The 15964-nt window shown below is 43.7% G+C and overlaps 1 protein-coding gene across 1 annotated transcript in view; it reads left to right on the forward strand.

The window, feature by feature from the left end:
- LOC137893552 (F-actin-monooxygenase mical2b-like) overlaps positions 1-15964 on the forward strand; it is a 46509-nt gene that overhangs the window by 21029 nt on the left and 9516 nt on the right. The window contains exons 14-28 of the mRNA XM_068738962.1: positions 1537-1631; positions 1908-1976; positions 2060-2188; positions 3511-3690; positions 4072-4317; positions 4414-4518; positions 5015-5380; positions 6115-6216; positions 6321-6413; positions 8072-8258; positions 8361-8434; positions 9084-9144; positions 13126-13185; positions 14383-14544; positions 15477-15527. Of these exons, the coding sequence (XP_068595063.1) occupies positions 1537-1631; positions 1908-1976; positions 2060-2188; positions 3511-3690; positions 4072-4317; positions 4414-4518; positions 5015-5380; positions 6115-6216; positions 6321-6413; positions 8072-8258; positions 8361-8434; positions 9084-9144; positions 13126-13185; positions 14383-14544; positions 15477-15527 (1980 nt within the window). The remainder of the gene's footprint in view (positions 1-1536; positions 1632-1907; positions 1977-2059; positions 2189-3510; positions 3691-4071; positions 4318-4413; positions 4519-5014; positions 5381-6114; positions 6217-6320; positions 6414-8071; positions 8259-8360; positions 8435-9083; positions 9145-13125; positions 13186-14382; positions 14545-15476; positions 15528-15964) is intronic.

Here is a 15964-nt window from a genome sequence, read left to right on the forward strand (position 1 = left end):
TCCAGATGGGGTGCATGCTAACAGTTTTAGCTTCAAGGCTGCATTTAGGATAAATATTTTTTAAAAATGTGCGGCTAAAATCTTTTCTAATCAATGTGAGCTTCATGGACTTTGTTCATTTGCTACAGTTTTTTGTTTAAAGCCCTCGTCTTCCTCAGTCATGCAGGAGGATGCAGCCATGACGGTATTATTTTATACTCTTGTGCTCGTGTTCGGGTTTATTCTTTTTCAGAATCTGGATTAAGGATTCTGCTGAACTCTGGGCCCCCCACTGGAAACGGCTGCTTTCAGGGACTAGTTTCTGCAGTGGCGTGTTACACAGCCGTGGTCGGGTCTGCCCCTGCCAGAGACGCAGCTGCTATGTGTGCTGCGTCTGCGGAAACCAATCGCTGCGTGTAACTGTAGAGGCCGTCGCATCACGGCTGCGGGCTCCTGCCACATGTCCTTTCTACTTCTAGATGAAGTTAAAGTTCTGTCAGCGCCACCGTGCTGCAAACCAGGTTTCTGGAAGGTCTGGGGGAGGGGGGGGGGGGGGGGTGTTGGTCCCGTTTTTACAAACCTTTTGGTTGGAATGAACTTTAGAAATACTTGATTCTGCTTAGTCAGCAGTTCTGCTGACAGAATTGCTGTTGCACGGTCACAGCGCTGAGTGTCGTGAGGTGAAATATAGGATTGCTTGAATGTGTTTGGCCAATTTCACAGGATTGAACTCTCCCTCACTTTGCACTGGTTGCATAACTTCAGATTTACGACTCTCACCAGGCTCCAGATCAAGTCTCGTGTATGTTAGCTGCCCTTTTGTTGGGTTTTCTGTGGAAACCAATCAAGCCTTTTTTACATTTAGATCCCTATATGTCCATTTATTTGTGAAATCTTTCACAAATCTTCTGAAGGCTAAAGTCTTTTTTTGCAGAAATGAGAGAATTCTGCTAAATCGGGATTTGGGGATTCCATAATGGAACCACGGATGGGATTCTTCTGTGCAGGAAGTTCCCAAGCAGCTGCATCATGAGGTGCTCAAAAAGGGTCGAAAACAAATCTGGCTTCATTAAACCATCAACAGGAGTATCATTACTTATTTTTGGGCCTTATTAAACTATTCAAAATTACCAAAGTAGCTTCTGGAAAGTGGCCCGAAATAGAGGGAATTCAGGCGATGTCCGATTCCTAGATTTCAATACGTTAGTGAATAGTTTAGTGGAAGAAGTACTCATGCTGTCGGAAGCAAATGTATTCAACCGCCACTGAATATCGATTCATTTTTTTTAAGGATTAAACAGAATACATATATACATAATAATAAAAATATATACGAAGTCTTGATGGACTTTTTTTTATGTCTGCTTGGGATCATTGTCCTTTTGGAACGCCCAATGACATCCAAGCTTCAGCTTCCTCACAGATGGAGCGATGTGATTTGCAGGCAAACCGATGCCGGTGTTTCCTGGATAGACCCGTCTTTTCATTTAGTCTGCCTTTACTGTGAAGGAATTAGCAGGCTCAATGTGAGCTTGACAGGACTGTTTTATATTCCAGATTCAAGAGAAGCAGACGAGAATATAGAAGAATATTCCTCTAAAGCCAACCTCAAGCCTGTGAACCTTCCGCAGCCCAGAAAGAGGATACCCAGGGTAAACGGAACCGCATCGCTTTACCCACAATCCTCCAGGCCTCACTCCGCCGCCGCCAATCACGCCATTCATTCACAGGTTTTGCAGTCAGAATTGGAGAAGAGATAAAGTAGTGGCTCAAGGAACTTTGTAATTGATGTTACCTAATCATTAAATCGTTATTCTTTTCTCATGTAAACAGTAAATCACATGATTGTTTGGCATTACTAAACCACTGCACATATAATCATGCATGTAGTTGAGCTGAACTATTATTGGATGCGTCTGCTGTTGCAGGATGACAAAAACCTGGAAGACGATTCCGTGAACAAGCGACGGCGGAAGGGAAACAACTACCTCACAGAGGTTTGTTCACCAGGACACAAAGTGTGAAATGCTGAATAACACTCGATTGTAATTCCCCCCCCCCCCCCCCCACATGGCGTCAGTTGTCTTGTCATAGTGCGCCTCCTGCTGATGACGATGGGGAGCTGCGAGAGAACAAGGTGCGCGCCATGGCAACCCAGCTGCTGGCCAAGTTTGAGGAGAAGTCTTCGACAGGAGGGACACGCAGCAAGGTGAGAGACGGGTTGAAGACAGACACTTTCTTTAATTTCTTAATCACGTGGAAGCTCGGGGTTTTCTCCTGCTGGGTCGGATTGCCGGCTTCGCTTTAGAGTGGAAGCAAGAGATGTAGGAAGGAGTTTTCTTTTTAATATATATAATGAAAATGAAATGTATCATTTAAAGTGAGTTATTTATCGAATTGTATGTTTGTGACCTTTCAGAGTTTTGGTCCTGAGAATGTCTGAAGTCCAATAATCTGAATAAAATTCAAACGATGATCTTGTAGGCCTTAATATACGACTTTAATTGGATTAGGTTGATTAGGGCTGCACTAGATGTTTCAGTATCACGCATAATGATCGAGACATGCTCCAGCAACTCTTCTGCAGGAGTTGACGGAAGCCATGCAGATGCTTGAAGCACCTGGAATGATGAGGATTAATTTTGCTTGTGTGCCTAAACTTGAACTGCAGAGTGATGGAGAGAATGTGGACAGGAGGTAAAGAATCGTGTGCAGGCAGGCTGGAACGGGTGGAGGAAAGTATCAGGTGTGCTCTGTGATAGAGTGTCAGCGAGGATGAAGGGAAAGGTCTACAAGACAGTGGTGAGGACAGCCATGATGGACGGCTTAGAGACAGTGTCTCTGAGGAAAAGACAGGAGACGGAGCTAGAAGTGGAGGAGATGAAGATGCTGAGGTTCTCCTTGGGAGCGACCAGGTTGGACAGGATTAGAAGTGAGACAATAAGAGGGACAGTGAAGGTTAGACGTTTTGGAGACAAGGTCAGAGAGACCAGACTTTGATGGTTTGGACATGTCCAGAGGAGAGACAGGGACTATATCGGTAGAAGGATGCTGAGGATGGAACTGCCAGGGAACAGGACTAGAGGACGACCCAGGAGAAGATGCATGGACGTAGTGAGGGAGGACATGAGCGTGGCTGGTGTCGGGGGGGACGGTGCAAAGGACAGGGGGAAGTGGAGAATGTGAATTTGTTAAACTACAGATGTGGAACCAGCAATGAATTGATTCAGTCGTTATGTATTTAAAATGTCAACTTTCAAAGGCTATAAGTTGTAAATGTACCATTTAAAAAAAGAATTAAGCTATTTCTCTAATTGTTGAAGCATTTTGTTTGAGAATATGCCGACAACTTTGTAATTTAAGAAGCTTGAGTCGGAAAAATGCCGAGCTTTCGTTCTTCTGTGCTCTTTCTTCAGACTCTACCTTGTTGTCAGAATGGGTGTCAAATGCCTCTTAAAATAGCAGAAACTAAAATTCCTTCCCTTTCACCGCTCTCCTGTCCCATTTCCTTTCTTCTTCTCCTTCCATCAGTCTGATAAGGAACATTCAGATCCTTCCTTCTGTCCTCCTCTCTCTTCTTCCTCCACACCACTTCCTTCCTCAGAGGAGGAAGATGAAGAGGAGGAGGAGCGGAAAGAAAACCCCCGTTTTGCCCAGCCCAAGGATGTCCCCCCTCCTCCTCCCCCTCCTCCACCTCGCCCAAGGTGGCAGGTACAGTTTGTTTCTCCGCTCTTTGTGTTGTGATGTTGTGATGATGAACATTTAGCCTCTGCTGTTGTGACTCTATTCCTCTTTCTGCTGGTGCTTCCTGACTATTCCTCTTTCTGCTGTTGTGACTATTCATCTTTCTGCTGGTGCTTCCTGACTCTATTCCTCTTTCTGCTGTTGACTCTATTCCTCTTTCTGCTGTTGTGACTCTATTCCTCTTTCTGCTGTTGTGACTCTATTCATCTTTCTGATGGTGCTTCCTGACTCTATTCCTCTTTCTGCTGTTGCTTCCTGACTCTATTCTTCTTTCTGCTGTTGTGACTCTATTTCTCTTTCTGCTGTTGTGACTCTATTCCTCTTTCTGCTGGTGCTTCCTGTTCCCAGCCTTCCATCTATCTTCGCTTATTGGAGAATCCCAGTGCTGTGACCCAGCAAGCAAGCGCCCCCCATTCCCACAAATCTGTGGCTCCGGGCCGCTACTGTCCCTCTCCCTCACCCTCACCCTCGATGAGCCTCCCCCGTTCGCCGAGCCCTCGAGTTACTGAACATTACTACCCAGAACGCACCTCACCGCTCTCTGCTGTTGAGGTCGAGCGTTCCTCTACCGGGTCAGGGAAGTTTCTGCAGCAGGTGAATGTCGTGTCTGTTTTTCGTCACATCTTTTACGCCACATACGGTTCCGACTCTTTGCGTTCTGCTGTTGACCAACGCTCTGTGTCCGTACAGAGAACGTCTGCGAGAGAATTTTCTCACAGGAGCATTAAGGACAGAGCCGTCCTCCTCTCCTCCATGTTTCCTGGGTCCGACAAACCTCCTGCTCCTCATTCTCAGGTTGTGGGTAGCACGAATCGTCTCGATTTCTGCATGTTCTCATTAACGCAATGACCTGAGAGCTGCAGTTTCAGCAGGTCTTTTTCTGAAAGATTTATATGCTAGTGCAAGCTTCTCTTTTTTGCACTTTTGCATTTAATGAATTTGTGAACCCCAAAAATGTTGATCCCGAAAATGTTTTTGAAATGTCCCTAATGATTTTGGCACTACGGAATGTAAACATTAAACAATAGTAATTACATTTCATAATAAGTAGCAGATGCTTTCATGTTACAGAACCTCTGCATGCAGCGAATCACTTGCAGTCAATCTGCCCCTGATCAGCATGAGATTATAAACCAACCAGATGATCCAAATTTGACTATTTCCTAACATAGATTTTAAAAGTTGAAAGCGAGTGACCGCAGGGTTCCTCTGGACACAGCGAGACGTTCAGGTCCACTCCTTAACTTTGTTTCTGTTGACTTTCACCAACTTTTCCATTTCCCTTCTGTAGCTGAAGCTGTCAACCTCTTCTTCTTCTTCTTCATCCCTCCCTCCACCTTGCTCTGTATCTAAGGGCATCACTGTCTACCCTGCAGTCCACCCTGTCCCTGACCCCACTGCGCAGGCTGGCTTCTCCTCTGCACACAAGGCCAAGGACTCCTCCTCTCCCTCCTCTTACTCCGCCTCTGAGCAAACGCATCAGACCTTTTCGCATCAGGCTGCATGCGGAGCATGCAACAAGAACACATCTTCTGTCCTCTCTTCAATCTCTTTTGTTGAGAGTCCCTCGTCCCTCTCTGAAACTGGTTGTACAAATGGACACAACAGTTCATCTTCTCATCCGTCTTCACTACGCAAGAAGATGCAAGACATTGAGGTGAGGGCCCAAAAAGCAGCAGAGGAGACTTTTGATGATGAGTTAATTAGCTTTAAAGGGGTGAGTGTCCTCATTCCTACCTAAAGACCACCCTCTAGTCCTCTGTGTTCTGCTTTCACAGGTTGCCAGATCAGAATTATCTTCAAGGCATGTTCTCAATTTGGATTGGTGCTTTCCTGGCCATGCATCATCCTTCTAAATATAGTCAGTAGTTTTTTGCCCTCCTAGGAAACAGTCTGATGACGACTGATCAGCCATGTTTTTAAGTGTAAAAAGTCTGAATTTACCCAGAATGCCTGGCAAAAGAAGTCCAAGTTAAAAACCAGACGGCTTTAAGCACTGGTTTCATTAAGCCAACTTTAAAAGATCTAACTTCATAGACAAAAAGACAGAAAAAGTTTTAACCTAGATTCTTGAATAATTCATTTTTTGTAATTAGTTTTCAATATTTACTTCACTTTAATAATAAAATTCTGTTTTGTTGGGAGACTGTTTGCTCCATTGGGCTTTTACACGACAATTTAATGCCTTGTTCATATAATTGTCGCATTTATCGATGAGGCAACTTTTATATCTCTTTTTTTTTTTATTGTATTTGTCTTTTTTAGGCAAGATTTTTTTTTATACGAACATTCTAAATGAATGGCATCACAGGAAGAATGCACGGATTCCTAAAATCTTTTCCATTAAGCCGTGCCTCGTTTTACACGCGATCTCCATTTGGTGTCGTCCAGTGCAACGGGAGCTGCTCTCGTGAGACCCCCAGAGGAATCGCTGCAAGGCCAGTCGATGGCTCTGAGAGTTGTCCGACTGGAGCGTCCAGTTACATTAAAGAGGTACAAGTTGAGACCTCGGTGTGAAGACATGTCCTTCAACGCTGAGCTGGTCCTGATCTTCTGCTCTGTCTTTGCTCCTGCTCTCCTTTTGGTGTTAACATTAGCGAACAGTTGGCAAAGTATCATCAGCCATAGATGCTAAAGCTCAGATACTGGCCATCATGTATGAGACCGACCACAGGCCCAATGCCACGACGGTAAGATGCATGTGGAACCTGCAGAGACCGATCTAACGCTGACTGAGCAGCAGCATCAAAGAGGCGTCGTGACTGCTTGCGAAGATTCCAGATTAATCCGGTTCTGGTTCTCTAGCCATAAAATGCTCCTAAAGCTTGAGGGGTTGCAGTTTCCCCCCCCCTGACTGCTCAGACACATTTCTCAAAAGTTGCTCTGCTCCAAACTGTGAACACAAGACCCAATTCTCTAGCTGCATTCACAAAACCTCAGACTCCACTGGCAAAACCGAACTTTCACCTTAAAACGAACTGCGTTGTCAAATTGTGCCTCGAGTCAGTCAAAATTCAACACGTTGACACGGACAAAATGTCTTTTATCCGATCAGAGTTCGGATTAAAATTATGATCGGATGCACTGTGTTCATGGAGCCTAAAAATATTGATCCGATTAGGGTGCGTCACAATTAATCGGAATAAATTATTTTGACGTGCGCAATTTGACCAATATTAGAAGAAGAAGAAGCTGTAGCGACTTCCGTTGTAAACAAAACATGGCTCCGCCCTTTTCTGCTTGAAACGTTATTTCACGCGTTTCCCCCGTTTTCTTTGTTACTTTCCTCCTTTAATTTTGGTATAAACCACCCCTCTTGATCGGAATAAAATGTTGATCGGATTGATCTTGATCGGGTCAGACTAATCCGATTTGGTTGTGTACATGAAGCATTCTTATTCAGATCAGACTTTTAATCCAATTAAATGTGTCCATGTAAACGCAGCCAGCGATGTACTGAAACGTATATTTACTGACGGTATACTGTGGTGCAGTATATAGTAGAGTCAGACAGTAATTGGTGTCAGCATTTACATACTATAATGTCAAAAAAGGTAACTTACCTGTTCTCTTCTCAATCTTCTGATTATGGTGGACACAGTGAACCCACACACACACACACACTCACATCATTAGCCACAAGTGTGATCAATCTGGTGCCGTCGTGTTCGACCAGTGACGGCAGCGCTTTAATTGTGTTTGACTTTTGCCGCCTGGACTCACCATTACGCAACACAGTGTGCATCACAATGAGAATGTGTCGTGTCTAAACGGGTGAAAAGTGCTTCTGGATTTGCCCAGAGAGCGACTGATTCAACCAGCGGCTCCAGGCCGTGGAGCATTTGGGTTTAGTGTTTCAGCAACACGGCTGCTGGTGTGTGTGTGTGTGTGTGTGTATGTGTGTGCAGCATTAGATGAGCGATCTGTGCTTGTGTTTATGTATAACATCCTGTTAACAGCTGCATATGATAAATGCTAACACGAATTCACATTTAGCTGGACTGGCCTTTTGTCTGCTGGCTTGACGGAGCTTGTTCACCCAGCTTGATCACGCACGTTGCTGATGGTAGCTGGAATTAGTCGTTTAAACTCCTGCCGTAATCCTTCTTAATTGACTTCCTTCTTATATAACAGGGCGTGGGTGGGGGTGGGGGGGGGGGGGCTCAGTTAGCTGTGAGGTCAAATTGAAGTGTAATTTAAAAACACACTTGTTCTGATTGTGCGTTTCGTGTTTGTTTGATTGCTTCCTTTGCTCTGAGTCACCCTGTGACATCACTTTCATTCACACCCGTGCCCGGATCATGCGAGATGCCAGAGTGACATTGTCCTGGTCCGTTTTCTCTTCCAGGGTGTGGCGCGTAAGAACGTCCCTCCGGGGCTCGGCGGCAGCGACGTCTGCCACTTCTGCAGTAAACGGGTCTACGTGATGGAGAGACTGAGCACCGAGGGCTACTTCTTCCACCGCGAGTGTTTCCGCTGTGACGTCTGTAACTGCACCCTCCGTCTGGGGGGGCACGCCTTCGACTCCCAGCAGGGTGCGTTACGCTCCCCCCGCCCCCCCCCCCCAGCGTGTTCGTTACGTATCCTGAAACCTGACTCTCGTCCTCATCCGTGATTTGGTTTGCTTCCTTTTTTAGCCAAGTTCTACTGCAAGATGCATCACGCCCAGCACCGGTCCAGCACTCATACAGGAACATTCAAACGGAGAATGGTGAGGAGGAATGCAGTCACACAACGAACGAAAGAAAGAAAGATGTACATCCCAGAAACGGCGGAAACATTTCTATAGTGTCGCTCTTCGCTTTAAAGTCGACTGTCCTTGAAAGAAAGAACATTTTACTGAATGAATTTGCACCTAAATATGTTTACTGTGTGTGTGTGTGTGTGTGTGGTGCTAGCTGTAGCTCCTTTGAATCAGTGGAGAGTAATAAAATAAAAAATGCAGGAGGGGCTACTCTCCTATCCGTCCGTTACGTTTTCCTTTCTGGACGTCGCTCAAAACGGGTTGAAGACTTCCTCGTGAAACTTTCTACACCCGACGGTGCCTTTCGGTATTTAGGGTTTGTGCATGTTTTTTTCTGTTTCCGTAGTTACAAATCGAATCTAGACGCATCCCGAGTGGCATTCCTCTCAGATGGGGTTTCACCACTCCTCTCAACCACAGAGATGCCGTTTGACCTTTAAGGAGTTTGTTTATTTATTCATGCCACTTTAGAAAATGCAACTTTTCCTCTGATAATGCCACCGACATGGTCCTTTGTTTTGTTTTATACGTCACGTCGGTTGTGTTTAACTCTATTAAATGCTATTTATTGACTGACACCGCTTGCATTTCATCGTTTTTTCCCTCGTGTGTGCAGGAAGACGGCGCCACTCCGTTGTCTGCAGACGGTGGAAGCAGCCTCCAGAATCGACCCCCAGGTACTCTGGTTCTGATTAGAAGAGGCCTGAGCGGGCCGAGGCATGCCGGCAGGGCAGTGTGTGTGTGGCTTGGACGACTGTTTGACAGTGTGTGCGAGCCTTTGGCAGCCGGGGGGGGGGGGGGGTCCCACACCAGGAGCTGCTCACATGAATACGTGTTCCTGTATGAGCTGCTGAGCTTGAGCTTTCCGCTGCTCTGTCTGATGCATGAGGCGCTGGGACAGACCTACCAGGAGACCCATCCTGAGTCAGCAGCCGCCGCTCACAGGCCACCAGTTGATGTAGGGCGGATCAGTTGACCCGATTACAGCCCAGATGGGTTTTGGGATTATATTTTTATGCATCAGGAGTTGAAGCCAAATATTAGTACAGTATTTCTTCCATGCCGAGTGTGGTTGTTTTAGAATTCCGATTATCAAATAGAAGGTGCTTTATGGAACCAAATAATCAGTTGCTGTAAATTGAGCTTGTTTGAGTCGCTTACACTTGAGCTTTTTTCTATAGTATGACGACAGCAAAATGAAAAGGCCACCTTAAAACAGCAGGTCACCAGAAGCTAAACTTTGCCTTCACGCTGACGGACAAGTTCCTTATTTTCTGGAGCGTCGCAGAAATAGAACGTTGCAGCATTCTCAACCAAAGAGGAGTTAAAGCGTTAGAAACGACAGCCAACGACGCCACGCAGTTCGTAAGGTGCCAGGAAAGACGTTTCCTTTTCAGCTGCGAGCTTTGCAGTGGCCTTAAAGCCGACGCCCTCACTTAGTTGTGGAGATCTCTGTTAGGTCTGACACAACTTAGCAAATGTGCTAAAATCGCACCCATTTATTCTATCAGCTTGGGGTTCCGTAGAAAATGACTGAATTCTGATTTTTGGTTGAACTGTTCTTTGAAGAAGATTTATTGTGTATTGAAGTACAGTAATACCACGACATGCGAGTTTTCCGCCATGCGAGCCAGCCTGCACGCGTCAGTCGTTCAGGGGTTTTCACTTTATCTGTGAACATTCTTTATAATAAGTGACGGGTCCAAAGAAACAAACGGTAAGGATGGCAGTGAGAAGAAACAAACACTTGATGACGATGGAGATGTAGAATCAAATTATCGATCGGCGAGGCAGTGGCGTCCGCGTAAGTGATTTGGCACACCAGTACGAGCGGAGTACATCGATATGTACAATCATCAATCAGGAGGATGTTGTCAATAATACAAAGGATCCAAAAGGCAGAGCTATCATGTCTAAGTTTATGTAAGAGTACGTGTAAAGTACAATTACTGAATAACGTGTCGACCCCGCCTTCCCTCCCTCCTGCCGCCTGCTGTTAGCACTATCGTCTGTCTCGAAGGTAAAATTCAGAATAAAAAACACATTTTATATTACAGGAATACTGTATATCATTTATTATATCATCATTTTGTGTGAGTGGCTACAGTATATAGCAATTAAAAACGTTGTTGTCATTGTTATTAACTCTGATTTGGGCGTCTTTAGATGACCGGAAAGGTTTTCTTCCAGTTATTCTATATGGGAAAAATTTATTTGACATCCGAGCTCGGTCCAGGAATGAATTACACTCGTATGTCAAGGTATTACTGTATATATGGTAGCTGCTGAGCTGAGATCAGGGCTGATGCATGAATAAATGCTGTCGGTGTTTGGCTCAGATGTCTGATACTCGTGTCGCGGTCACGAACCCGGTTACAGGCATTTCTGACTCGCACTGAATTTTCCAGGCTGCGGAAAATGTCGGCATCTGGATAGAGACGGCTAAATCGCATCGTTCATCATGGTTTTTGATGTTGCACTGACTCTATAGTATCTGCACCACAGAGATGCGCAATGGAAATGACAAAACGGTGGTATTATTTTAGCATTATTTCATGTTTTATTTTTGTATTTCACTTGGATATTTTCTAAAGATAATTCACTGATTTCACTTTATACATGTAGGGCTCATTATTTGTGGTATTTAATACCAACCTCGTCTTGCTAAAACAAAAGTAGCTGCCTTTATTTCATTTGAATGTTTACTAATAAAACAATTCTGAGTGAAATTCAAGTGATACAAAAAAAAATTGGATTTCCAAACCAATCTAATTTCTTAGTCAAATTGATCAAATCAAGTTTTTCTCACTTGAATGCATTGCATTGTGAAATCAATTTGAAATTCTGGTGAGACGGATCTAAATTATTATAATTTTTTTCAATGTATTATTAAATAGCAAAACAAACCAAAAATAATGGGTCTTATTTATAACCATTCCAGACTGGGTTTTTTAAATTTATTTTATTGAAATTTTTTGCATCAGTAGTGCACACATTTGATTAATAAAGCAGAATCTGCAAAAGACGATGTTGATTCAGTGAAAATATTGTCTTTCTCAATATATATTTTTATAGCTCTTTTCTTTTTAACTGTTATGCATTCTATCTTCAATCGTCTAAATGAAGATGGTAAAGTTAGTTCCAAGCATTTGCTTTAATTGTGCAGAATTAGAGGTCTATAGTCTGTTTTTAGGAAAGTCCCACATCTCTCTTATTTGAATCGTTTCCTTGCCATCAGAATGTTTACTTGTAATTCTGAGCACTCTGTTTTCTTCACATCTCATTCATTTCATTTATCTTCCCAAACATATTTTTTACGCTTCTGTTCATTTCACTTCACTTGTTCAGTCTGTTTCAAGTTTCCAATGCTGCATCCTCTGATTGGCTGATTCCTGCCACCAGGGAAGGTTACAATTGGCCAACTTTGGTCCATAAGTCTTGCTGTGTGGCTTTTGCATTGGCTGCATCTGTAGCTCTGCACCTTGAATCTAACCCATATCAGCATCAATATGCCAGCATCAGTCAAATTGTAAGAGTTGGTGAAGGTGTTATTTGTAGCATCCAGATATACATTGTGGAGAATTTCAAATTAAATGAGAGAGACTTCAACTAATTATTTCATATTAATCAAATGCTGCTCATGTTTGTTCCGCTCTTTTGTGTCAAAGTCCACGAAATGACCAGAATCACTTATTTCAATTAGGGATGATCCGATCTCCTGATTGGATATCGGGCCCGATCACGAGCTTGCGGACTCAATCGAAATCGGACGTTACCTCCCAATCAGGACTCTGATATATATGGATCGTTATTTTCATGACTTTTTATCTGATCTGGAGTCACGCCGTGGCACAGAGAGAGATGCCTCTACTCCAACAGAAATGGCAGCTCGTGCGGCATGACATCACTTCCTGCGACACAATTGGTTGAATGCTGGTAAAACACGACAGCAGCTAGAAGCTAGTTGCGTGACGCGAGTGTCTGCGGTGTAGAAGTATTCTGAAGTTGATGACAAAAACCTGGCGATTGAGCTGCTGTTTATTTTATTTAATATTTCCTGTTGCACTCGTCCAAGTCCAAACTGAAAAAAAGTATTTTATTTATGACTTGAATGTTCAAGCGACGCCACAGAAGTGCTCTGTTTCAGAGTTAAATGTTGAAATAAGAGAATGCAACTTCTCTGCAAGTATTGGGTTTCCATTCCACTTTTTATCTGGTTATACCAGCAGTTGAAACTTAAATTGTATTCTGTTAAATAGCTCAAGGCTCTTAAATAGCTCTTTTTCAAGGCTCCGAGAGCATAAATCCAAAAGTTTTTATACTCTTGCCTTCATAGTCCCTTGTCAGTCCCAAAAAAACCTCATCCTTTCCCAGAGTAACGTCGACAGACACAAAAGGAAGTCGGAATATGTTGCAAGTGTAATCACAACCGTTACTGAGCAGCGCAGTAAAATGTCACCGTGTATTTAATCGTGTATTGTCAGACATTTAGCACAGAGCCAAAATTATAATAAAAATAAACACCTTTCACCTGATCAGTCTGGTGCTACAGCACGAACTAACCTTCATGTGATGCTGTGTTCCTCCCTAACTTCTCTCGCATCCATCTGAATGCCTCGTGCATCATCATCATCATCATCATCCTCCCCTCTTGTCAGGCCTGTCTGTGGTTTCCTCTGTTTCAGAAGGAGGCCTCCCCCCCTCAGAGCCCCTCTCCAGTTGTCTCTCATGTCCCTAGACTTTGCTCAGGAGGTCAGCAGCCCTGTAGCAGTTTTTTTTTTTTTTTTAACAGACTCCCGGCTGTTTTCTCTTTCATCATTTGATTAGTAATGAGCCTTGAAGTTGCCTTTCGACCTTTCATGTGTTTTCCATAATTACTGTAAAGCTGCTTCATTAATTTTATTTACAAGCTGTCGATATGTTTGCAAATAAATCAGTTTGATTACATACGCAATTTTGCTTTGTGGTTTGTTTAATAATTTGATCGAGGGTAATCCCACGGCGCCGTGACTCTTCATCCAAACAGCAAATCTTCCACGCAGATCCTGTTCACAGCTTTAACTCAACAAATGACACTGGATGAGCAGCTGAATAAGCTTTAGGCTCGCAGCCGATCTTAAAGAGACAAATGGCAGTGAGCTCAATCCTTAGCTGCAAATGCAATTGCAAAAAAACAAAAGACTTTTGTCTCAAAAATGAATAAAAATCTGGCTTCCTGCGAATCTTAGACGCAACCAAGTCAAACTGAGCTCAGTGAAACGGAATCTGGTTAAACAACCAACCTGAACAGAAGTGAAGTGAATCCCTCCTTGTGGCCTCCGTCAGTGGGGTTCTTCTCTGTCCTGTCCTCTCTGTGTGATTTCGCTCTCTCATTTGATGAATGTGTCCCTTATTGAGCCCCAAATCAAACCGGGTGCATTAAAGTGGAACGGCCGCATTGGAATCAAACGGCGGTTGGATAACTGCTAACGCTGCTGCACATGAAGGTTGAGTCGATCTGTTTTCATGTCTTTGCTGTGACCGAGTGGAATCAATCACCTCTGGAAACACTCTGTGCAATGTTGACTTCATTACTCTGTGAGTACTGTCACCAACATTCATGTTTTATCCGTGCAAACAGAATTTCACCTGTGCAGTTATAAACTCGTGCATCTGAAGCACAATCAGAGAAACTTGGCGCCACTCAGCGTGTGATCATTTTGTTAACATGTTTATCAGGAATATATTTGTTTCCACATGACAGCCAGCCACTGATTATTGATTTATAACCAACATAAGAAATGCTCAACTATTTTTGACCATTATGCATGAAATGAGCCTCATGCTCGGTGTCTTTTTTTTTTTTTTTTACTGCAATTTGGCTGGGCATTAATCCTCATTAAAACTTAAGGCCCTCATACTGTTTCTGTTTGCAGGCGGGGGGTCCAGCTTGATGTCGGAGCAGCTGGACAAAGGTCAGAAAAGAGTTCTAGAGGGGACGGCGATTGCTGCCGAGGCTCAGGAGGACTCCTGTGGAGTCAAATCCACAGCAAAAGAAACGACTGGGGACAATGGCCAAAGTCCGGACAGCACCAATGGTCAGTGTGGCTCTACATGCGCGGGTCCAATGTAGTACAGCTGTAGAATCAGCGGCCTAAAGGCGGTTATTATCCGCTGTGCAGCACGAATGGCGTTTTATTCCATATTCCCGGAGGGAGAATATTAAACCAGCAAAATTTCCAATCATCCTGCAGCTAATATTCTCTAGTTTTCTGTCATACTTTGCTGAATGTTTATTTCTACTTGGTTGCACTTTTCCCATTCTGTCCATATACATTTCTGCACATGTACCTCCTGGTGTGCTGGTCTGTGGCAGTGGTCATGCCCTCATCAGGACCAATGTCCATCAAGATGGTTCTGAGACAGTTTGAGTCCTCTTGCATATTTATTGTACATTTAAATGCCCCTGAAATAATTTGAGTTAGTGAGATGTTCTATTGTACATGAGTATTACGAGTATAATTCCTTCCTGGACTGAGCTCCTGAGTCAAATCGTTCATATGTCAAATCAATTCTTCCAATATAAAATAACTGAAAACAATTTGATCTGTTCCGGCCGTCAAAAAACACTCAAAACGACAGAAAAGAAGTTTTTAGTTGCTATATAGATACACAAACACGCACAAAATGATATAATAAATGATATGAAGTATTACTGTAACATCAAATGTGCTTTTATTATGAGTTTTACCTTTGAGACAGACGATAGCGCTAAAGCATCTGAGCATGTGAGCTAACGTTAGTATGTTCTACTAACCCGTGTTTGGTTCTTGTATTTTCTCAACTCTTTTTTTTTTCTTTTGTTTGTGGGCTCTTCGCTCACATTCATTTTTGTTCCTTTTTTCACAGAAAAGTTGCTGACTTAATAGATGAATTGCAAAAACATTACACAAAATAAAAACCAGGGCTTCTAAATATTCTTGCTCTGCCTATCTCAAGCTGTTTCGGTCTTTGTCTTGCATCGCTGCAGATCTCTGCAACATCAAGAAGAGCGATCGATGGAAACGCAAGATCAGAACGAGTGAGTATCTCAGCTTTTTCTTTTCTCTGTTTTTTTTGGTTTGCTGTGCAGAATCTTTCAATCGCTGAGTGAGCAATTCACATTTCTCACACTGATACTTCCTACTGCTACTACTGTACTTTTGGCTTGTCCCATCAGGGGTCACCAGACAGTAAATCAACCTTCTCCACTTCACCCTGTCCTTTGCATCGTCCTCCCCAACACCAGCCACTCTCATGTCCTCCCTCACTACGTCCATGTATCTTCTCCTGGGTCGACCTCTAGTCCTGTTCCCTGGCAGTTCCATCCTCAGCATCCTTCTACCGATATAGTCCCCGTCTCTCCTCTGGACATGTCCAAACCATCAAAGTCTGGTCTCCCTGACCTTGTCTCCAAAACGTCCAACCTTCACTGTCCCTCTTATTGTCTCATTTCTATTCATGCCCAACCTGGTCACT

The sequence above is a fragment of the Brachionichthys hirsutus genome, chromosome 5 (assembly GCF_040956055.1).
Source record: "Brachionichthys hirsutus isolate HB-005 chromosome 5, CSIRO-AGI_Bhir_v1, whole genome shotgun sequence".
Lineage (NCBI taxonomy): Eukaryota > Metazoa > Chordata > Actinopteri > Lophiiformes > Brachionichthyidae > Brachionichthys > Brachionichthys hirsutus.